The sequence below is a fragment of the Apodemus sylvaticus genome, chromosome 6, assembly GCF_947179515.1.
Source record: "Apodemus sylvaticus chromosome 6, mApoSyl1.1, whole genome shotgun sequence".
Taxonomy (NCBI): Eukaryota; Metazoa; Chordata; class Mammalia; order Rodentia; family Muridae; genus Apodemus; species Apodemus sylvaticus.
Window position 1 is genome coordinate 35,866,733 of NC_067477.1, and position 24,508 is coordinate 35,891,240.

At 49.8% G+C, this 24,508-nt stretch overlaps 1 protein-coding gene across 3 annotated transcripts in view; it reads right to left on the bottom strand.

Moving 5' to 3' along the window:
* The window catches only part of Esrrb (estrogen related receptor beta), an 89,317-nt gene that overhangs the window by 26,102 nt on the left and 38,707 nt on the right, over window positions 1-24,508 (bottom strand). The window contains exons 2-3 of one of the 3 annotated variants that reach the window (XM_052185349.1): window positions 20,357-20,766; window positions 2,266-2,382 (exon numbers count right to left, since the gene is read on the bottom strand). In XM_052185349.1, coding sequence (XP_052041309.1) covers window positions 2,266-2,382; window positions 20,357-20,766 — 527 coding nt within the window. Of the gene's footprint in view, window positions 1-2,265; window positions 2,383-20,356; window positions 20,767-24,508 lie in introns of those variants that run through there. The other 2 variants (XM_052185351.1, XM_052185350.1) reach the window with 2 other exon arrangements.

The window sequence follows — 24,508 nt, forward strand, 5'->3', positions numbered from 1 at the left end:
AGGGGCAACAGCCATTTCTCTCCAGCCCCTGCAAGCCCCATTAGTCACCTTAAAGGAGAGACTTTTGTCTCGATTTCCTTAGATGTGGAAAGCAGGCAGAGAGTGAGGCATATTCCAACCAAGGAAATATCCGCTCCACGAGCTCCAGCCTGAACTGGAGTTTTACTCAGCTTCCAGAATAAGATGCCTGTTCTATCTCTGCGGCTTAGGAGGAAGAAGTCTCTTCAGGTCCTAGAAACCTTCAGGCTCCCAGTGCCAAAGAACAGGTGTAAGGAGACCAACCAACCAGGCCTGCCTCTGTGGGCCTCCTCATCTGAACACCAGGGAGCTTGGCAGCAGAAAGAGCCTGGTGTTGGAGGCAGGGGATCAAATCCAACCTCCATCTTGGTCACATCTATATATGACCAAGACCAAAACTGTGCCACAGGGAAACACAGTCAGTCTTCCATACAGGCCCAACACAGCCCATTTCAAAGGAGAAGGAGGCTGTTTCCTCCACAGGGCCTTCCAACCAGCAGCCAACACATTACCAAGGGGCTAAGAAATGACAAAGAAGAGAGCTGTGGTGAATAGGTTTATATCAACTTGATACAAGCTATAAAGTTATCTGAGAGGAGGGAACCTCAGTTAGAAAATGCCTCCATAAAATCAGGCTGCAGGCGAGCCTGTAGGGCATTTTCTTAATTAGTGATTGATATGGGAGAGCCCAGCCCACTGTGGGTGGTGCCATCCTTGGGAAGGTGGTCCTGGGTTCTATAGGAAAGCAGGCTGAGCGAGCCATGGGGAGGGAGCCGGGAAGCAGCACGGCCTCCAGGTTTCTGCCCTGTTTGAGTTCCTGTCCTGACTTCCTTCAATGATGGGCTACAGTGTGGACGTGTAAGCCAAATAAACCCTTTCCTCTCCAGATGCTAAACCGAGCCCAGGTGAGGAGAGAAAGGATCTGGAATTTTCCCGGACACTAGAAGGTCTGTCCAAGCTGTCTCATAGGCAAAACAGCTCAGACGTAGACCCCTCTCCAGCACACGGGAGAGGAGCAGAGGAAGTCCCCAGCCTGCTGAGGGTTGGTTGAGCTAGTTTGGGAGGTAAGCAGCCCCACCTTGTCCATCCCAGGGGAGACTGCACCCCCCAGCGTGCCCCTTTCTCTTTGCCTGCCCTGTTCCCCATCCCCCAAAACTTTCCCTGTTCCCTTCCATGTTAAGAAGGCTCAAGGATCAGAAGCTGATCGGTAAGAATTTACACTGGCTGTCTCTGAGGGAGACACGAGTGTACACATGCAAAGATGTGGGTACATGCAATGGCCGCGCACGCGCGTGCACACACACACACACACACACACACAGCATTCACAAAATGAAACCGAATTAAGATTCAATCCAGGCCCATCCACAGAGCTAGTGAGGAAAGAAAGGCGTTACAGCAGCCTTCCTACAATAAGCCGGGCATCACCTCACAGTTCCTAGGAACCACTTTTAAAGCAAAAAAACCTCACAGGATGTTAGTCTCACTGTACTTTTAGTTAATTCAACCTAGGACCAGGGTTTGGTTTCCAGCACCCACTGGGCAACTTACAACTACTCCCAGGGGATGGATGAGCTCTTCTGACTCCAGGAGAACCAGGTATGCACACACATATGTGCAGGCACACACACATACACACACACACACTCACACAATAAATAAATACAGACAGACAGATAGACAGACAAACTAGTAAAGCTAATTTCCTTATATAATACCTTTTTTAAAAAAAATCTATGAAGGATAAAAACTATTCATAGAGCCGAATATATGAATAAACAAACAAACATCTCGGCTCAATCTACATAAAGCTCAGTTGGCACTTGTGACACCTGTGACATGGTACAACTCTGGAGTGTGCAAGGCCTCACCTGCAAACCTGAGGGAGGACCAGGGATTCTAAGGTCACAGATGGGAGAGAAGGAGAGGGGGGAGGCAGCTAGTCCAAATGAGGACTTCCCAGAGTGACAAGCTTACAAGGCCCCAAATAGTGTCTGGAGTCCCAAAAGGATCCTTGGGACCTCTGGACTTCCATACTGCTGCTGGCCCGAAGCTTTCTAAGTAGAGATGCCCAGCAGGCTCTGACATGCCAGCTCTGACAGCCAGCCTGGAGCTGCAGGCACACACATACTGCCCTTGGGAAGGTCCTTGGTGTGGCCCTCAGGTCCCCTTACACAGGTCTGACTCTCCCCACCGAGACAAACCGAGTGGAGCCCCGACCCTGGAGCTTGGCCGTGGGCCTCTTACCTTCCTTCAGCATCCCCACTTTGAGGCATTTCATAAAGCGGCAGGCCTGACAGGACTTGCGCCTCCGTTTGGTGATCTCACATTCATTGGTGGCCGGGCAGTTGTACTCGATGTTTCCTGCAACAGAGAGATGGTTGCCAGGTGTCTGCGGTCTGTCCAGGACCCCGACCAATTAGGTTGACCATCTGGGGGTTAATTGGCCGGAGCTGACTGGCCCCACCCAGGGTTGCGTAGGGAATTGCTTCAAGAAGCAGGGGCTGTCAGAATGCTTCAAACTCTCCCATGCCAATTCCAGCCCGTGAGCTGGGTAGGCCAAAAAGCCACCTGAAGAAGAATGTACTTCTGAGAATGGTCTCTCATGGTTCTGAAACAGCCACAAGATTTGGGGGAGAGGTGGATTCAAAATATGTTGAGCCGCATTTTCCCTCGGGAAAACGGCCACCACCCGGGGCTGAACATTAATTAACAGACTGCCCCAGCTCCTCCAGCCTCTGCCTTGCATCAGTCACTAGGAAAAGTCTAGGAAACTGTGGAAGGACCTGGACTCTGCGTCCCACTGGCTCTAGGGCACCTAGTTCCCGACTTTGAGAAATACTCTCTGGTCACTAAGCCTTAGTTCTCTCATCTACAGGAGGGGAGGGTTAAGCAAAATCTTAAGTGAAAGATCACTTTAAAAAAATTATAGTCGGGCGGTGGTGGCACACGCCTTTAATCCCAGCACTCGGGAGGCAAAGGCAGGCAGATTTCTGAGTTCGAGGCCAGCCTGGTCTACAAAGTGAGTTCCAGGACAGCCAGGGCTACACAGAGAAATCCTGTCTCAGGGGAAAAAAAATTGTAGGGCTGGAGAGATGGCTCAGTGGTTAAGAGCACTGAGCACTGGCTACTTTTCCAAAGGTCCTGAGTTCAATTCCCAGCAACCACATGGTGGCTCACAATCATCCGGAATGAGAATTGGAGAGCAGCATAGACTATTGCACTGGCTGGTTTTGTGTCAATTTGACACAGGCTGGAGTTATCACAGAGAAAGGAGCTTCTGTTGGGGAAGTGCCTCCATGAGATCCAGCTGTGGGGCATTTTCTCAATTAGTGATCAAGGGGGAGGGCCCCTTGTGGGTGTGCCATCCCTGGGCTGGTAGTCTTGGATTCTATAAGAGAGCAGGCTGAGCAAGCCAGGGGAAGCAAGCCAGTAAGGAACATCCCTCCATGGTCTCTGCATCAGCTCCTGCTTCCTGACCTGCTTGAGTTCCAGTCCTGATCTCCTTTTGTGATGAACTGCAGTATGGAAGTGTAAGCTGAATAAACCCTTTCCTCCCCAACTTGCTTCTTGGTCATGATGTTTGTGGAGATATAGAAACCCTAAGACAACTACAGATACACGGCCTGTCTCAAAAAAGAACTACATACCGTGTCTTGTACAGAACTACTAAGCATGACAACCCGATCATTTTGTCCCAGCACCTGGGAGGCTAAGGCAGGATGCTCAATGGTTACATGTCTAGACTGTCTCAAACTGTTAAAACAACAAACCACGTCACATGGTTGGTGGCTTTATAAACGCATGTTCATCCTAAAACCACGGCTGCTGTTGGGACACAGGGACAGTGTCCACCCTGAATTCCCTGTCCATTCAACACCTAATGAACAAAGGCATGTAGGCCGTGTGCCTACAACGTGCCTGGCACCAGAAGAGGAACGACAGAAAGGCACCAGGTCCTCATCCCAACCCGGAGGGCAAGGGAGGCACTGGGGACCTGCCCTGCTCCACATCTACCCACTCACAGAAATAATATCGAGGGTTTATTGTGCACCTACTATGGGCAGCCTCTGGACAGCTCTCTAGATCCTTACCATGACTTGGAGCTGGCCTATCAGGGCCCAATTCACAGGCCAAGAAGTGGAGACTCGGGGAGCCAAAATGAACTACCTCAGGCCCAGAGACCCTATAGCCCCTCCCTGTCCTTCCCAGGGAGCTTGAAGAAATCAGGAAGTTCCCCACCAACAAACGCAGGCTGTTGCTAACCCACAGCTGAGGTACACTGGTGGCTTGGGGGCGGGGAAGGGAGGGAAGTGTCCGAGAGCGGTGTGCTGTCAGGTCTACAACGCCTGGGCCACCAATGATGAGGGCTCTGAAGCAGTGTCAGGGATGGACCCAAGTTACTACACTGCAGCACCTCCCCAGGAGGCTCTCCCCAGGAGAACCCCAGGGGCCTCTGTGGACAATAGGACTGTTTTCTCACACATGTTCTCATTCCTTTCCCGACAGCCCTTGCTTGTTCTAATCAATGCTTTCCTCTGTGTGTGTGTGTGTGTGTGTGTGTGTGTGTTGCATTGCATGATGTTGTTTGTGTATGTATGTAGGTGTGCACTGTTTGTGTGGACCTGGGTGTACACATCTCCACAAGTGTGGAGATCAGAGGACTGCTTCTGGTTCCCTCCTTCCAACATGTGGATCCCGAGGCTCGAACTCGGGCCATCAAGCTTAATCACAAGCACCCACCAAGCCTTCTCGCCAACCCCTCTGATGTGATTTCTTAGAATTCACTTGTGTAGCTTTATAGGAAGTCAATTGAGGTGTGGCGGTAGTTTTGACTCATTATAAACCTGTTTCCTGTTTGTTTCGGGTTTTTTGGTAATTTTTAATTTTTGAGATAGGGTCTCACTCTGTAGCCCAGGCTGGCCTCAAACTCAGATCTTGGATTGCAGATGTATTTCTACACCAATATTAAAGATAAACAAGAGAGGGGAACGCAGGCTCCGATGATGCATCTGTTGCATGTGTAGAGGCTCTGTAGGCTGTCCCCAATCCCACCCCACCATCCCCACAGCATGCACAGCCTGAGCCCCTCCCACTCCCCAGTACTATACATGACTAGCTCCTGGAACTGACAGAGGCAGGTCCACCAAGTGCCCTCCTCCACCACCACCACCACCACCACCAACACCACCACCACCAACACCCCAGCCTGCAGCCACCAATCCAGACCCCATGGGAAGGTGTTGTTTCTCTGTGCTGACCACCCCTCGCTGCCCGGCTGTCCGTTCCCAAGGCATGCTGACCACTACATAACCAGGCATTAGGTAGTGCAGCTGCAGCCCTGCTCAACGTGAATCGTCTTTAACTTAACCACCAGCTTCTCCCTTCTTACAGATGAGAGCCAGGGACAGTGTGGCAGGAAGATCACGTCAGGATGGGATAGGTGAGACAGTGAAAGTCTGGGGCTTTTGTTGTTAGCAGAAGCAGCCTGGGAATCGAGCCCAGGTGGCCTGCTTGGGAATTGCACAGGGCAGACCTCTGTGCTCTGCTCCAGGCCACCCAGTGCATGAATGGGGCTAGCCACGGGTTATTGCTCAGAGTGGGGTGGGGGCAGGGAGGGGGGTGTCAAGAGCATGTGTGGGTTTGATTGTGCTCTGAGGACTGGCAAGGTGACAGGACAAGGGTACTTCCTGGGTCCAGAGTGCCAGCAATGCTCCTGACCTTTCAGGGTCCACGTGTGCGTGCACACGCATGCCCACAGACACACTCGAGTGCCTGTGTGTGTCCCTAATTCTACTTATTTATTTGGTTCCCTTCAATTTGTTTTATGGGCCTGGCGGCTGACTGCCAGCAAAGCCAGGCTGGTGGCCTTGTCTTGTAATTTCTCTAAGTGCCTCCTTGATAAAGTGATGAGATTAATTCATCATTGTTCCCATGGTCTCAAGGGGAGTCTAGGAGAGCTCAACACAGGGAGGGGGCATCGGAGGGGCACATGCACACACACACACACACAGAGGGGGCATCAGAGGGGCACACACACACACACAAACACTCCACCATCAACTCAGCTGTCACCAAGCTAGTCCCTCATAGGACAGGGACATTAGCCAACAGCACAAACTCAGGTCCCAAATTGAGTCCCTTACTTGTCTGAGCCTCAGTGTCCTCATCTATAAAATGGGTGCAGTTTCCATCTCAAAGTTGGAGGAACTCAGGACTGAGTGACACACAGACCCTGGCATCCAGGCAGGCAAGTCAGTGCCACACAGAAGGCTGTCCTGTCCACTCAAGGACACTTGAGAGCACTATAATCTATGGGTGGCTGGACTTCAGCTCCTGTTTGTGCCCGAGGACCATCCGGAGCTGAGCTGGAACTCTGTGTGACCCTGAGGCCCGAGCATTCTCTTTGATCCTAGGCCACCCTGAGAGGGGAACCCCAGGGGAAGCCCCACCAGCTGTCCCTGCGGCTGTAAGTAAGCCAGGAGCCCCATCCCTGCTCAAGCACAGGGGAGCTGTTAAGCTCAAACAGTTCCGAGGCCCCAGCTGACCTCGGAGGCTGTGGGGAGCAGCTGTGGGGAGAGCTCTCATTTACCTCAGCCCTGCAGGACAGAGGCATTGCTTTCTCTCTGTGTGGTCCCCTGTCCTCAACCTTCTACCTTTCCCTCCTCATCTCCAGTTAGATAATCTCAGCTCTGTGTGGACTCTCCTTGTCACCCAACTGCAGTGCCCTGCCCTGGGACAGATGGTCTGTCCTGGGCCTCCTCACTGCCTTTGGGTTCCTCAGCTTCCTCACGCTGAAACCATCCTCACAATGTGCTCCTCCATTTTCCTCATCATGTCAAAGAGAGTGACTCTCCAGCCTGCCTCTTGGGTCTATCTAACACTGAGAAAGTTTCTGGAGTCTTACACAATTTGCTCCCAAGGCTCTCTCCATCCTCCTGCTTCCCTGGAGGCCACATTCCAACGGGCAAGTTCTCGGTCTGCGTTGTCATGTTTGGCCTCTGCTATCTCCATCCCTTCCAGTCAGCCACAATGAAACAGGCACCTCCATGCCTTCCCCGAAGCTTGTTAAAGGTTGACAAACAGTGAGGGTTTGGGGAATGGGACAGGTAGAGGCACGAGGGGTGGACCCCAGTTGGTAGAGTACTGGTCTAGCACAGGAAGCCCTGTGTATGTTCACCAAAACTGAGATGGCGGCACACCTATGAGCCCAGTACTCAGGAGGAAAATAAAAAAATGAGGACCCAAGAGTTGAGGCCACCCTTGGTTATAGTCTGAGTATGAGGCTTGTCTGGATCCGGGAGACCCTTTCTCAAAAGGAAGTGGGGTAGGGGAGGAGTAGGAGGCAGAAAGGAGGAGAAAAGAAAAAGCCCTGAAGCTCAAATGGATGCAGATGAGAAGCTGTTGGATCTCTAAGGGGAATCCATCTGGTAAAAGTGCTTGCCTCTGAGCCTGAAGACCTGGGGTCCACCTCTGGAACCCATGGAAGGAGAGGACAGACTCCTGAAAGCTGTACTCTGCACTCCACTCCCACACACAAACACTAAATAAAGAATAGAGGGAGAAGCTTTGAAAAGGAAGGACCTAGAAGGAGGAAGATACACTCCTCCAGAAGAACCTCGCAAGGCCTCAGGCACGAAAGATTTAAGATAATGTGGGAGATAGGTGCAGAGGCCGGGCGCTAAAAACAGACTTCCTGGAAGTGTGTGCTGAGGGAGTGTCTGGCTGATTCCAACCAGCTCTGCGGCCTCCAGGGCCACCAACAGTCCCTCCAAGGTCTACACAAGAGGAAGCTGACAGTCAACGGAGAACAGGAACCAAAGATGTCCAAGACACAGGATCAAAGGCAAAGATACGCAAAGCAGGGAAGTGGAGACCAAAAAGGATGGACGGTGGGACCACCCAGCCCCCTCCATAGGCCAAACCAGAGGATTCCCCCACACACCAAGGAAGGGGTACAGAGGGCTTGGCTCTGAAGGAGAGCAGTACACAGACTAAGATAAGCAAATGAACAGCTTTCTGGTCTGCATTCCTGCCCTGCCACACTCAGAACCCCACACCAGTGAGAGGGCAACCTGGGAACTGCATCTCTACCCTTCCAGGGTGTATAAGAATTTACCAAGGTGAGGGGGTATGCACAGTCTCACTGTACGTTAGCCTACAGCTTCATGTGATCTGTAATCACCTCAAAACAAAAGGATCCAAAGAAATTACAATTTGCAAAGTAGGTTTTTTTTTTTTTTTTAATTGTAAAGGTTCGGTCGGCAGAGCTCTGGGGAGATCACTGCAGGAGGATTGGGGTGGAGTTCGAAGCCAGCACAGGCTACGTGGTGAACCCCAGAGCAACCTGAGCTGCACTTTGAGACTTTGTTCACAAGGAAAGGACTTGCAATGTGTTTCCTGACCTTGATTTTCGACTTAACTGCAAGTGTTCAGGTTACGGGGAAGGCAGGTGGTGGTGACTGTCAGCCAGAATCCCACAGAGCCCAAGGTGTGATATAGTGAGAGGCCAAGGGTTAAAAAGTAGTCCTTTCTGGGCTGGATGGATGGCCCAGCAGTTAAAACTGCTCTTCCAGATGTCCTGAGTTCAATTCTCAGCAGCCACATGGTGGCTCATAACCATCTGTAATGGGATTTGATGCCCTCTTCTGATGTGTCTGAAGACAGCTACAGTGTACTCACATACATAAAATAAATAAATCTTAAAATAAATCAACCACAGCCGGGCGGTGGTGGTGCACACCTGTAATCCCAGCACTCTGGGAGGCAGAGGCAGGCAGATTTCTGAGTTTGAGGCCAGCCTGGTCTACAGAGTGAGTTCCAGGACAGCCAGGCTCCACAGAGAAACCCTATCTCGAAAAAAACAAACAAACAAAAACCAACCACAAAAAGAACAGAAGCAAAAAAATAAAATAAAAAAATCCTATCTACTCACACAATCCGTCAGGAGCGCTTCCTCTCCAATATGCTCAGGTACCATGGGGAACAAAAGCTATAGAAAGTGGAGGAAGCCAAAAACATCATTTAACCTAGAAACAAGGGGCTGGTCAGGCAAGAAGGCAAACAGAAAAATGGGTTTTAACCAAATAAGTGGAGAGGATGAAGGAGGGCTGGGACAGACAAACAGTAAGACTGGGTGTAAAGACACAAGGCTATAATTTCAGGGCGAGGGGATAGGAGTTCAAGGCCAGCCGGGACTCCAAGTGACTCTATTTTTAAAAAGCCAAGATTTCTAAGCCAGTAAGTACAGGTGTGAAATATAACATTAGTAACTGAGAATATGCTGGAGGGTTTTTGTTGTCGTTGGGATTTTTTTATTAGTTTGTTGTTGTTTGGTTTGCCTTTTTTAGTGGTTAACTTTAGATAGGCTGCAAAGAAGATGGGTGGGGCCAGGCGCTCCACTCTTATCTTTCCCCTAGAAATTTATATTTCTTCTTCTTCTTCTTTTTTTTTTTTTTTTGGTTTTTTCGAGACAGGATTTCTATGTAACCCTGGCTGTCCTAGAACTCAACTCGGTAGACCAGGCTGTCCTCGAACTCAAAAATCCGCCTGCCTCTGCCTCCCAGAGTACTGGGATTACAAGAGTGCGCCACCACTGCCCAACTTGAAATTTATATTTCTAAGACCAGCAAGATAGCTCAGGTATTTGTGTCCAGGCCTGAGAACCCATGAAGGATCTGGAGCCACATGGTAGAGACCTGCCAACTCCTACAGTTCTGGTCTCTCCGTGTGTGTGCTGTGGTGTAAGGGCTTGTCCGCGATAAACAAAATGTAATGCCAATTTAAAAAAGAGAACCGCTGTTTCTATTATAGTCTTTAAATTAATATTATCTTTAAATTATACCTTATGAAAACTTAAGATATTCTGTGGCCTGGGGTATAGTTCTGTGATAGAGGCCTTACCTGGCAGGCCTAGGTTTGATCCTCTGCAAACTCTTTTTTTTTAAAGAGATGTATTTATTTATTATATACAAATTACATGTAAGTATATTGTAGCTATTTTCAGACACTCCAGAAGAGGGAATCAGGTCTCATTAAGGATGGTTGTAAGCCACCATGTGGTTGCTGGGATTTGAACTCAGGACCCTTCGGAAGAGCAGTCAAGTGCTCTTAACCACTGAGCCATCTCTCTCCAGCGCCCCCTCTGCAAACTCTTAACAAATAGGACAGCATATCAATCTTCAATCTTCAGTGCACCTCACTTATGCAAAGAAATCCAAACTCCAGAGCAAGGCCTTTTATTTTGGGGACCTCTGACCAGGGTAACCTATTTTCCCCCCACAGAGGCTCCCATAAACCTGAATTGCCACCACCGGGCAGTGGTGGCACATGCCTTTAATCCCAGCACTTGGGAGGCAGAGGCAGGCAGATTTCTGAGTTTAAGGCCAGCCTGGTCTACAGAGTGAGTTCCAGGACAGCCAGGACTACACAGAGAAACCCTGTCTCAAAAAAAACCAAAAACAACCCTGAATCACAGAGTACCGCCTACGAGCCTGTGAAACCCTACACTCCAAACTCCTCCATTGTCCCCGAGGCATTCTCCTCCCAGTTCTGTGTCTGTCCATGGGTGTTTGTGTCCCATGGGGGCACAATTCCTTCCTCCTGTCCATTTTGCCCACTGACAGCAACTGATGTAATCCTGCTATGTCTGTCACTCTCCCCATCTGAACCTAAGAGCTCCAGAAAAACTGAAGGGCCCTTACCACCGACAGACACGGTTGCGTTACTTTTTTTGGTCTTTCAAGACAGCCCTGTGCTGCCCCGGCTGTCCTGCAACTCACACTATAGACTGAAATCTGCCTGCCTCTGCTGCCTGCATGCTGGGATTAAAAACACTCGATATTTTTGAGTCAGGGTCTCATTTATGACAAGCTGCCTTCAAACTTGCTGCGTAGCCATTGACCTTGAAGGTCTGTCTGTCTGCTGTCCCACTTCCAACTTCCAGACGCCTCAGTTGCAGGTCTTTACCACCCCACCTGGTGTCTGGGAGTACTCACCAAGGGGCTTCAAAAAAAAAAAAAATAGGCGAACACTCTACCAACTGAGCCACACCCTTAGCCCTCCTCCACCTTGTCACTCCATAGTCCCCACTGGTCAGTAAGTCAGTGTAATCCTCCTGCCTCAGCTCCCCAAGCACTAGACTTACAAGCATGAATTACCATACCTGGCACCACGTTCATTAACAAGTACAGTGCCTGGCACTGATTAAGTATCTGCTGAATTAAGGATGAATGCAAATAAGTGGGAAGCTTAGAGAACCCCAAAGGGTGATGGTGAACTGCCTGTGGCCATGAGTGTGCCTCGGGGTCCTCTCGGGACTCCTCCGGGTTCTTCCTAGGGAACCACACCCATCACCACCCACTTAGCTAAGGCGGGTGCCCACACTTATCTCCCTTGTTTATACAGAGACTGTGTCTCGTTCTCATCTGCCTGGCACTTTCAATGTGGCACCAAGAAAGAGAAAGAGAACTCCACCAATTAAACCTCTGCTTCAGGCGGTATGGTGGAGTACTCCTTTAATCCCAGCACCCAGAATGCAGAAATCCACTCTGAAGGCGGATCCAGGCCAGCCTGGTCTACAGAACAAGTACCAGCAGTCAGACAATGTAGAGAGAGACCCCATCTTTTTATAATAATGATGATGATGATGATGATGATGATGATGATAATGTCTTAGTATAACCAGCATTTTCATGTTGTTTAAAACACACTTTTAGATGTAGTTAGATATAGACCTGACCACATAGCATTCTGAGGTAATGCATAAATACTATGCTAAGGAGAGTTTTTATTTGTATGTTTTGCTTACTAAATTTACCAGTTCACAGGGCTTTCCTTCCTAACAAGGAGTAGACAATCTGCTCTCTACAGGAGCGACCTCTGCCATCGCAGTCTTCCTCAGATTCTGAAAGTTTTCCATATGCACATGACGTTGCTGACCTCACCATATATCATGACACGTGTACGCGCCCCACAACCGGTGTCAGAACGGATGGGATGGTGTTCTCAACTCCTTTTAAACCTCTTCCCCCTTCCCTTCATCCCTCCACCTCCCAGCCTGCCCACAGAGCTGCCTGGGTGTGGTACAGATAGCAGGCCCAGCCAACGGACAGTCACGAGTCTCTCACAAGTGGTTCAGTCCAGGGGGTAGGCCCCTAAATTTGCATTTCTAAGGAAGCCAAATAGCTGGTGTGAGGGGTGGGGTACGGACACACACTTGGAGATCCACAGCCCTAGATCTCATTTTACCAAAAGCCCAGAGCATGCGGTCCTGGGCTCCAGTGTCTCTGAATTCATCAGATTTGTGTGCCCAGAATTTCATCTATTTCCAAATCTTCCTCTATTCCCATTCTCTGCCACCACCTCACCATCCTTGTTTCTTTTCCCAGATGCCCTTGCTCCTGCCTCTAGCAGAGTCTCACCTGTCATTGTGCTTTGAACCCTCTGCCGCTCTCCTCCCTTCAGGACTCTGATCTAACCAGGATGGTACTGAACTCCACCCTCTTCCCCATTCTAGACCCTTCCTTCCCGTCACTGCCAGAATTCTTTTGATAAGAGGACATCTAATTCCCTATTCAGAAGCCTACAATGGCTTCCTTTGGTCAAGCACTGTGAACGCTTAAAGGTTCATTTTGTAGAGATTATAAACCAGGCAGGAAGTTAGGCACATTATGCGCACGGCTCAGTTTCTGCAATAACACTTGAGAGGGTGGAGATATTTATTAGCTAATAAAGAAATGAAAGCTCAAAGAGTCACTAGTTCAAAAAGATACAGCTAAAAAAAAAAAACAAAAACAAACAACAACAACAAAAACAACAACAAAGCCGGGCAGTGGTGGCACACGCCTGTAATCCCAGCACTTGGGAGGTAGAGGCAGGTGAATTTCTGAGTTCGAGGCCAGCCTGGTCTACAGAGTGAGTTCCAGGACAGCCAGGGCTACACAGAGAAACCCTGTCTCAAAAAACCAAAACCAAAACAAAACAAAACCCAGCATGTGTATGATTTCTAATCGGTTTAAACAGCCCTCCTTAGACTGTCACCAAGTCAGCCACATTCTGAGCGTATCCACTGGTGGACAGAGGATCATGAGCTTTTCTTCCATTCTTTGGTGGCTAGGCCAGGGGACTCAAGTCCCTGTCCAAGGTCAGCCAGCTGGCTTGTCACTGGCCTGCAAGTGGCTTCAGATCCTGGGCTTTGTCCCCATACCTGTCCTGGGTCCCCCAGGATTCACCCACCAGCTTCATTCTCTAAGACAAAAGGCCTGGAGGTGGTCCCAGTCAGAACAGCCCATCAGTCAGGCCTCAGCCCTGCTCCTCAGAGACTTTCCCCGCAGAGCCTGCAGCTGGGCCTCGGGTGGGCAGGAGCTCCAAGCCAGGACTCTTCACTTGTTCCTAGTCTCAAATCACAGCTCCAGGGAGCTGCCACTGGGGACGGCCCAGCAAGTCAGGACACATACTGCTCTAGCAGAGGACCCACATCAAAGGGCTCACAACTGTAGCCTGCCGCCTTTACTCACTTGGGAGGCAGAGGCAGGTGGCTCTCTTGAGTTTGAGGCCAGTCTGATCTGATCAACAGACAGAACAAGTTCCAGGACAGCCAGGGCTACTCAGAGAAAGTCGGTCTCAATAAGCAAAGGCTGTGTGTGTGTGTGTGTGTGTGTGTGTCTCACTGCCTCTAACTCCAGCTCTTGGGATCTGAGGGCCGCTTCTGGCCTCCTCAGACACCAAGCATGCACGTGCACAGACGCCCGTCCCCAGGTGCACAAGTATAACTTTTAAAGGAGGTGTTTTTATGATGCCTAAGCTCCAAGCTGGCCTTGCCTCTGGAGCAGCTGAGACTGCTTTCACTGGCTCACAAAGTCAGTTTCATCTTGAAACACCTGACAGACATTTCCTTTGCCCGCAGTGCTGGTCCCCAGAGTTCTTACCTGGGCCTCAACTTACCCTGAAAGCTACTTCTTCGCAGAGCCTTCCCAGGTCCTCCCTCACCTTTGGTCTCCAACTGTCACTAAAGGTTGACCCATCTCAGTCTGTCCCTTGACTTCTTTGTCACATGGGAGAGGCTGGAGTAGGGGCCCTGAGCTGGTCCCCACTGCAGTGACTGGCACTTAACACAAACTCACTGAAGAACTTAGTGACCTGGTCCCGAGCTCAAATATAAGGTGGAGGCTTCTTCATTCATTTAGAAAAAGGGAAGGTTGCTTAATATTCAAGTTTTCAATGGTGTCATATTAGAGATATTATGTCAGCTCTCTCTCTCTCTCTCTTTCAATTTTGATACAGAATCTCCCGCTCCTCCAATTTACTAAAGACCAGGCTGGCCTTGAACTCTGATCTGACTCCTGAGTGCTGGGGTTAAAGGTATGCACCACCATGCCTGGCCTTTCTAGAAATCAATGGCATGGTCTGAAGACTGCAATCAACGCTGGTCACCTGCATGAATCGACAACAAGGGAACAAAGAAATGTAAGGCAAATTTTGCTACTCTCAGAAATTCAAATAAAATATTTGGAGTCAAAAGCAGTGTACTTACTGCCTAGTTAAGCCTAGTTCTGACACCCAGAAACTAACACATAGAAGAATTTTCCTAATGGTATGTGTGTGTGTCTACATACACACAGATGTATCATTATGGCTTTTAAAAAAAAACCAAAATGGTTAAGAACAGTCCACACATTGAATCAACCTGGAAGGACAGAGGGACCTGAAGAACTCACAACTCAAAACATAGCTTAAAGACTGGCAAAGACCCAAGATTCAAAGGGCCAACTCAATAAAGCCTACCCCACAAAATGCGCACAGGAAAGCTTTCCAACAATGAAATTTTTGCAGGCATATGCCTGTAATCCCAGTACTTGGCAAGTGGAAGCAAGCCAGCAGTGCAGGAGACTATCTCAAAACAACAAAATATCAGCTGGGTGTGGTGCCTCTCGCCCAGAATTGAAGCACTCGAAAGGTTGAAGCAGATAAACTACAGAAAATTTGAGGCCTGCCTGGGCTTACACAGTGGGACACACACACACCCCACTTACTTTTTAAAGGACTGGAGATGACTTGGCAAGTAAAGTTAGGTACTTACTGCCATGACTGAAAACCTGTGCGGGGCCTCAGGATCTACACAGAGGACTGACTATAACCTGCAGGCTGGTTATCCTCTGACCTCCACACAAAATTATTATGTGGTAGCACACATAATAATCAAATGTAATAAGAAAAAATACCAAAAACAGGGGGCTGCAGAGATGGTTCAGTAGTTAAGAACACTGGCTGCTTGCTCTTGCAGAGAGGTCCTGAGTTCAATTCCCAGCAACCACACGGTGGCTCATAACCATCTGAAATAGAATCTGATCTTCCTTTCTGGTGTGTCTGAAGACAGCAACAGTGTACTCATATAAAAAATAAATAAATAAAACTTTAAAGGTGACAGAAGGATCGTAGGTAGTCACTGCTAGAGTGGCCAAGGTTGACTGACAGAAAAGGGGCTGTCTGTGAGGGAGCAGACTCCACAGCCCAAGTTCAAGATCCTGGTGTATAAACCCCAGAGACACCAAGGAAGAAACAAAGCCTCTCTCTAACTTAAGAAATTGATCTGCCTACCTAGCTACAAAGGTCACAACCTGACCGAGACAAGTAGGTCATAATCAGAAAGATATTAATCATGTCACCTGAACGTTTAACACATCACGTGCAGGCCGCCCCTAGCCTCAGCTTCCCTGGTCCTGGACAGGTAGGCCCCTTCGCCAGGCTCTCTGCTCCAAGGGCAGGCTAATCGTCCAGGACAGTCACAAACCCTCCTTTAGATATGCTAGCAAATTCAATCAGACCCCCGTCTTCCTTCTGCCTGGAGCCACTGGTCTGTCGACAGTAAGGTGCCTTTGGGTATCTCTGAGCTCATCTATTCTGGGCTATGCTCCTAACAGCTCCCAGCTCTGCTGCAGACAATCTCCACAGACAGTGAAGGCATTCCACTTACACCACTGGAGTTGATTGTACAGGGCAGGGGCTGGAGGACAGACTGTGCCTTGCTCTAGAAGGGGTGGTTTTAAGACTCTATAAGGGGTGATTAGTAAAAGTTCTAGGGTGTTGTGGCCCAAGGACTGTCTGGGTCCCAGCACCCCTCTCTTCTTCTTCTTCACCTGCAGCCCAGCCCAGAGGCTGAGCCACCAGGAGTGGTCTTCCAATGTCTGTCATAACATGCCAGTTTCTGTAAACTTCCTTCCATGAAAGGAGCAGACAGAAATTTCTGACGGGGAGGGAAGGCAGAGTTGGAGCCCCCACCGTGCTCAGGTGTTTGGCTATCAACCCAAAGACTAAACCTTTTCTATATAGCCCAGGTTGGCCTTAAACTTGCTCATACAGACCAGGCTGAGCCGGGCGGTGGTGGCGCATGCCTTTAATCCCAGCACTTGAGAGGCAGAGGCAGGTGGATTTGAGTTCGAGGCCAGCCTGGTCTACAGAGTAAGTTCCAGGACAGCCAGGGCTACACAGAGAAACCCTGTCTGGAAACACACACACACACACACACACACACACACACCACACCACACCACACCAGACTGGCTTTCCCACTGCCTCCCAGTGCTTAGCAGCTTCTATCACTAGACCAGCTCACAAAGCCAGACTTTGAAAAGATGGCCCGTGGCTGAGGTGTAGCTCAATAGAACTCTAGCTTTGCCCTCAAGAAATCTTAGGCTCCAGTCTGGCGCCATGCAGCTCCAATCCTAGCACACAGGAAGGAGGCAGAGGCCGCTGGGTCTGTGAATTCAAAGGCCAGCCTGGACGACATAGCAAATTCTGGGCTAACCAGGTCTCTAAAGTTAGATGACAACAACAAAAAACTGAGCCCACACAGCGCCTCAGTCCTGGAAATATTCTCTTTGACCATGCACACAAAGAAAAAAATGGTCTGGATCTCCCTAATTAGGAGAAAGCTGCCTTGGTCTGGAGCCTACTGTAACAACTGCAGACCCTGCAGACCCCTAGGCACTTAGCATTGAATTCCACCCTTTTCAGAGACACGATCCACATCTGCTGTCTCACATTCCTGCTGTGTAAAGTGTAGGAATTTCTATCAAGTGATTGCTTCATTCTTTCCCTATTGACTCCACTTGGAAACAATAAAGCCATCCAGAGAATGACGAAACCGCACGGGCTGAGAGGCAGAGACTGGAGAACAGCTAGCCCGAGAGGGCTACACGGTGATAGCAATCTTCCTCAGAATGACACCAAAGAGTTAATAAGGAGAGCATCCGGCCAACTTCTGGCCTCAAGCTAGTTTTCCCCAGCTCTGGGGAGGAGCATCTCCTGTAATGAGTTCAGACCTCTCCTGGAGATAAGGGCCACAATTTTCAGCCAACTTCTAGGAAGAGATCTGAATCCTTTTCATGGAAGCACGTAATTAATACTGTTTACAGATCTTCCCTAAGAACACTCCTAGGCACCTGGTAAGGGGGTGGCAGAGGCTCTGGGTCTATCCATACCAGCCTTGGTTTCTAGAAAATCTGATCTAGACTATCTATACCCTGTTTAAAGAAACCACGGAAAGGGGAAAATAGGATTGTCTTTTTTGTTTTGTTTTGTTTTTGTTTTTGTTTTTTGTTTGTTTTTTCGAGACAGGGTTTCTCTGTGTAGCCCTGGCTGTCCTGGAACTCACTCTGTAGACCAGGCTGGCCTCCAACTCAGAAATCCACCTGCCTGTGCCTCTCAAGTGTTGGGATTAAAGGTGTGTGCCACTACCGCCCGGCATATGATTGTCTTCTAATGTTTTATTTTCAAAAAATTTATTATAAGGAGTATAAAACAAACCTGCAAGGTCACTTCCCAATTTAGAAAAAAATAAAACAAACAAAACAACAACAAAAACAAAAACCCCTGTGGCTTCAGTAACATACAATGCTTCAAACCTGTTTGGTCAGCATTTTCTCACTGTAAGTTCTCTGCCCTGGCTGAAGTAAGAGAGAGAGCTGTCTGCTGTACCATCAGACCCTATAACGACCGACCCGGAGGTTCCTTCCACCCGAGGGCAGGGTGGCAGATGCCCAGTGCTGCCACATCCTGAGTTACACCCCCAGCACCAAAACACAAAGCAGAGCGGCCTAGAGGTCGCTCACTGTCTCTGCTCCTGGTATACGAGATGCTGCTCTATGCATTCAGCCTACACGTATGCAGGCTGGCTTGGCAAGGGTTTGGTTCATGCCCGGCGGCAGTGGCACAGCACTCTGAGAAGCAGAGGCAGGCAGGGATCTTTGAGTTTGTGGCCAGCCTGGTCTACCCAGCAAGTTCCGGGACAACCAGGGCTACACAGAAAACTCCTGTGAGAAGGGAAGAGTCACTCATGGCCAGGCCTGGTAGTGCATTCCTTTAATCCCAGCACTCGGGAAACAGGCAGGTGCATCTCTCTTGTGTTTTGAGTGAGCTAGGGCTATCCAGTAAGATCCTGTCACACACAAAATGCCGAATAAATATTATTCGTGATCACGATGGACTAAATTCTGTGGACACGTGAGGCCAGAAGTTATCCACCACGTGGGTTACAGGTTTGGTGACAGGCCTATTAACACTCAGCACTCTCAGAGGTCCTAACACAGTTTAGTAATCTCAATTTTATTAGATCGGAGTAATTACACTACTTTATTTAAATATATGCCAACAACAAAGCTTGTTCTGCATGATGAAACGTGTTGTTATAGTAAAGGTATATGGTAAGTGATATTGTTAAATGTGAAAAAAATAGCAACGGACACTAAGCTAGGGCCAGCATGACGGCTCAGTGGCGAGAAGACCCTCATAGCCAAGGCTGCAGACATGAGGTCGCCCTTGTGTTAAGAGAAGACCAGCTCCAGCAAGGAGTCCTCTGGCTTCTACACGCATGCCTTGGTGAACACACACAGCCAGTTCCTAGGTTCAATTCCCAATAGCGTGCAGGGAAAAACGAAAAGAAGGAAGAAAGGAAGAAGAGAGAGAAAACCCTGTATGAGGTAGTGATAGAACATACGCATGTGGAAATCTGGAAGGTAGAGGCGGCGATCTCGAGACCAGCCTTGGTTACACAGTAAATTGAGCCTACAGAGGGCTACATAAAGCCCTAAGAAGGAAAACTCTATAAAGCACATAGGGAACCGAGGCAGCACACCCCAGTTTGAGCTCACAGGTAAGGAAGGGCTGGCTCAAGCGTCTGCCCTAGAAGCCTGGTGGGTTAGCCCAGCCTCTGAAAGGTTAAGTAGAACTGTCAACATATCCAACCTTCAATGCCCTCAGTGGGTCTAACAGATCATTATCCAGTGAGATTAACAAATATAAACTTGTTGAATAAACAGAATCACCCAAGCTAGGGAAGCTTGGCCAATGCCTTCCAAAGGCGGTCAACAGAACAGAACACTGTGGGGTGGCTGTGGGGGTGGTGCAGGGGGGGTAGGGGGTAGGGGGTAAGAGGAGGGGGGAGTGAGTGGGGTGTAGATGGGGGGTGGGGGGGGAGGAACCAGGCTGGGAGAAATGGCCAGCATTTTTTGGTTTGGGCAGTGTGTTTGTCCAGGCGGGAGAGAATTGGCGCCTCTCGGTTACCTGCAAAGATGGTGCTTTGAAGGTGCTCAAGAAGTATCTCAACTGACAGAGAGCTGCCCGTTAAGTGTTCTACACTAAGCCTGAAGCACTGAGACTCTCAGACCCAGTCCTACTGGTCCAGAAGAGTATAGCCCAGGGAGGACTTGACCCACCATCCTCCTCCTCCCACCAGCACAGGGGGAAGGAAGCACCGGGACTCCTGAACACATTCACGGAGCTGAAAGGGCAGAATACCCCAGGGCTATCAGCATGTGACCCTAGTGATATGCAAATGTATGGAAAAATAGCCCAGAGCTTCCAGGATCCCAGTCAGTTCCAGTCCACAGGAAAATGGGCCTACCTTTCTATGCGTGGAGCTAATGTGGGACTGAGATGGAAGCAAAAAGACAGCCTAAGTATGAAATAGTGAGTCAAATTATGGAAACACCTAGTCCTCCCCCAGCCCCGCCACCCGCCCACACAAATAGGCTTTTGGAGGGAGGGCTCATGCATTGGACAGTATGCATGTTGAGAGAGCTGTCCAAGATCAGATATTCCTGTGGCTTTTTCTATGGCGTTTCAGGGAAGAAGCAGGAGGGAACATGGCATATCTATGAGCCGGATAGTTGGAATCCTCGTCTAGAATCCCCGAGTGAGAAACTTCGAGACACAGAACAGGAGAGAGACCTCTAGAGCACCTCTGCCCCCAAGAAACTAGACTTAGATTTAAGAGAATAACCCCAACTCGACCTGTAGACCCAAAGCCTGAATCCAGGCCTTGCCGCTGCCCACCACGCACCTTGAATGGTTCTCTTGAAGAACGCCTTGCAAGCCTCGCAGGAGGCCACTCCATAGTGGTAGCCAGAGGCAATGTCCCCACACACGAGGCACAGGCGCTTGGGGATGGCGTTAAGCATGTACTCGCACTTGATGGCCGAGTCCTCCATGATACCACTAGTACAGTCCTCGTAGCTCTTGCGGCATGGGTTACCTCCCAGCCCCGCACCTGCGAACATAGGCGGCGAGTCCAGACCGTTGGCGTGAGTGCCCAGGGCCATGCCAAAGCCACCACTGGCGTCCGACGACCCGCTGGGGCTATGGTGGCTAAGGGCATCAATGCCCGAGGACGGGCTAGATGGCTCCGTCTTGATGAAGGAGCCGCAGCTGGAGCCAAGGTGCCGGTCTTCGGACGACATTCGGTTCAGCAGCCTGCGGACACAGAATGCGGGAGTCAGTTCTAGGCGAGGTGAGAGGGTGGGCGGGGAGCCGGCCTAGTGGGCGGGCCATATGGGCGTGTCTATAGGTAAAGCATAGGGGGAGCGGCAATGGTGGCTGGGTCAGGAGCTGCTTCCCAGAAAAGTCTCTACGACTTCAGAATGCTAAGAAACTTTTAATTTGTAAACTTCAAATCAGACACCCTGTCCTTTGCAAATTGCTGGCCTAAGGGTGACAAGATGCTAACTGTCCCTCCTAAATATTTGGCCAACCTGCCAACCTGACAAAAGGTGGAAGCGGACAGTGTACCTGTCCCAAGCATGGAGCCTCACCTCAGGCACTCACAGCTAAAGGGCCTTTTAGACCCTTTCACAGTATCTTCCAATCCCAAAGAGTTGCGAGATACAAGCTTGGGATTTGCCTCACTAGTACCTCACAGTCACCAAGACTGCCAAGATTTATAACTGGACCGAGAGAGACAATTTAACCCAAAGGCACCAAGGGAGTTTTCACCCGTGGTCCCAGGCTGGATAACGGAGGTCCCATCTAAAGTGTGATTTCCTGATAGTGTTTTCTCTTATGCTTTTTTTTTTGTTTATTTTGTTTTGTTTTTCTGAGTCAGGGTTTCTCTGTGTTGCTCTGGCTACCAAGATCTTGCTCTGTAGAACAGACTGGCCTCAAACTCAGAGATCCCCCTGCCTCTGCCTCTGCCCCTGCCCCTGGGGGTGGGGCTGGGATTAAAGCTGTGCTCCACCACTGCCCAGGCTTCTATTTTTCCTTCTTAGCCTTGGGATAATCCAGCTTCCACCCAGCCCCCCAGCCCCCAAAAGACTGTCTCCATTAGAATGCATGAGAGAATCAGTCAAACCTAATTCTACACAGCTCAGCCAACAATGAACTGGAACTCTAGGTCTGCACCACCATGTAGCTTTACAGAGACTCTCTGTGTAGCCCTGGCTAGCCTAGAACTGACTATGTAGACTAGGCTAGGATTAAACTCACAGAGATCCACCAGCCTCTGTCTCCCAGGCTCAAACTCACAGAGATCTGCCTGCCTCTGTCTCCCAAGTGCTGGGACTAAAGACATGTTCCACTAAGCCTGGCATGCCACCATGTAACACTTAGCCAGAGATGAGTTTTTTTCTTTTAGAGATTAAACGCCCACCCACCCCTAATTCACATAAGCTCAAAGCATTCCGCTTACCACCCACACTCCTTTCACCTCGAGTTTTTGTTTTTATTTATTTTTGTTTGTTTGTTTGTTTTTAAGCAGGGATGCTTTGGAGCCTCACCAATGCGGCAGATCATCTGGGATCCCTGAAAACTGTGGCATAATCATACCTTTCCAGTTACTGGGACGCCTGCCTGTCCAGCCAAGTTCTTGTAAAGGGGATTGGATTGGAGGATCGTTCAGGGGAACCTAGTTGTTCCATGTTCAGTTAGGATTTGGGTCTGAGGCAGGAGGCCTGTGTAGATTGTCTCAAAAATTGCCTCCTGCCAGGCATGGTGGCATGTCAGAGGCGGAAATGTCAAGACATCAAGTTTGGGGCCAGCCTGGTTTGCACAGAGAGTTCCAGGACAGCCAGGACTGCAAAGAGAGACCCTGTCTCCAACAAACAAACAAATCCATCTAGAGGCATGATCTCTGAAAATAGCCTCAATCTCAGGTCTGCCTCAGTACAGAGTCGGGTACCAGCTTAGGCGCCCAGAACAAGGGAAAGCGTGCAGGGAAAAACAACACAGAAAGAAAGACTCCTGGGTAGGAAGGAAGATCTCAGAGCTGGAGGGTCCGTACCCCCTGTACCACTTGAAGGTAACTCCCTTGGGAGCTTCTCCTTTTCTGTAAAGTGCCCACGAAAAGGGGCACTCTGTAGGGAATGGGGAAGGGGGCTTTGTCATTATACCCACATAACAGTCCCTGGTCTAGCCCCAGACCAAGACCACAGAGTTGGTAATGTGACCTGGCTTTAGGTTCCACTGAAGTGATGACACTCAGCACACTTCCTGAGGGTGTCACTCACTCATCTGCACATGGACTAGAGTCGGGGAACTTCAGGGACTGGAATGAAAGGCCCATCAAAGGCCCTTGCAGTCCAGCTTACAAGCCCACGTATGTAGTTTGTAGAGAGTGGGCCCCCAGGTCTGTACTGTTCCAGATAAAGCGTTCCTTTCAACCCTGGGAATTCTCTCCTCCCGGCCCCCATTCTCTGCTTCATAAGCGGCAGGTCCCCAGTGAACGGTCTCCTCTGAATCCTTTCTACGTCTCTGGCTGGTGCCTTGTGATCTTCCTGGGTTTGGCTACTGCTGACCACTTGTCTAACCACCACCCAAGTACCCTGAGGAAATAGCAGGGCACCATCTGGAGGGGAGTCATGACTGAGCTCATGGCCTAAGGCGCTACTCTCCTCCTCCCCACATGCCCTCCACAGGCCGAGAAGACAGCCGACTCCTCTACCTCTACGAATGGCTAACCCTCTCCTGCTCCCCCTCTGACTGCTCTCGGCTTTGGGCACCAGAACTCACAGATTTAGTAATTCTACCCAGCCTTCCACAGGCTCCGAGAGCACCAAAAATTTCCCAATTTACACCTGACCCAGGAAGTCCCCGGCAGCAGCTTCTGTTGAACAAGCCCTATAAGCTCCGCCCCTCCCCCCCCCCAGCTCCCCTTCATCTCTGGAGGCACAGGAAGCCATTTACCTGGAGGGAGGAGGAGGGAGGTTGCAGCTTCTCCCGGGAGGGTGTGGACCTTGATTTTCCACTGCCTTCCCTGTCTTGAAGCACAACCTACCCTGTCTGACACTGGAGGGGTCAGGTTGTGCTTCCAAGGCCTAGCTTCCTCTCCGGCCTTGTGTCTTGATTCAGAAGGCTCCAAGGCTCAGTCAGAGTTGGCATAGGATAAGCAGCTAGTCATTTAGTATCTGTATCCCAATAGAGGGCCGTAGGATTTAATGATGTCATTGCTTATGTACCTCCCGCACCTACCCCTCTCTCCACTTCCCTTCCTTTGTCCCTCTCTCTCTTTCTCTTCTTTGCATTTCTTTATTTCTTTCATGTTTTTTTTTCTGGAGACAGGATCTAGGTACTCTTGGCTGTCTTGGAACTCATTAGTCTGTAGACAAGGTTGGCCTCAGACTCAAGAGATCCACCTGTCTCTGCCTCCCGAGTACTGAGATCAAAGGCACGCACCACCTCGGCTGGCTGAGACCTTTCTCAAAACAAACAAACAAACAAACAAACAAGTGTAGTGTAACTAAGACACCCAAAGTCAACCTCTGGTCCCCATAAACATACAGGCACCCCCCATCTTCAAACATATGCACACTGAAGAAACTAAAAAGAGCCATTGCAAATGCAAAGGCCGGAGCCATCTGGAAGGGAGGTGGGTAGATAGCACATTGGATGTCGCCACAGGGTAAGACGGGGGAAGAGGGGCTGGAGTCCGCTGTACTCAGTCATTAGGAGACAGCCTGGCTCCAGAGACTCACCTTTATGGTGGGACTGGATGTGGTGTTGCAATGCCCATAGGGGAAATGAAGGCAGACAATTCTTCAGGAAGTTTGGCTGCCTGAGGTGGAGGATGGGGGGAAGGGAGGTAGAGGGAGTGCCTTTCTCATCCTCAGTCAGCAGCACCTGCTTACACACATGGCAGGGTGGGGGTGGAAAGGTGGGGGGTTGGGGGAGTGGGGAGGGGGACAGGATACACTTTAGACTGGAGTGAGTCCGGTGAGTATCTTTG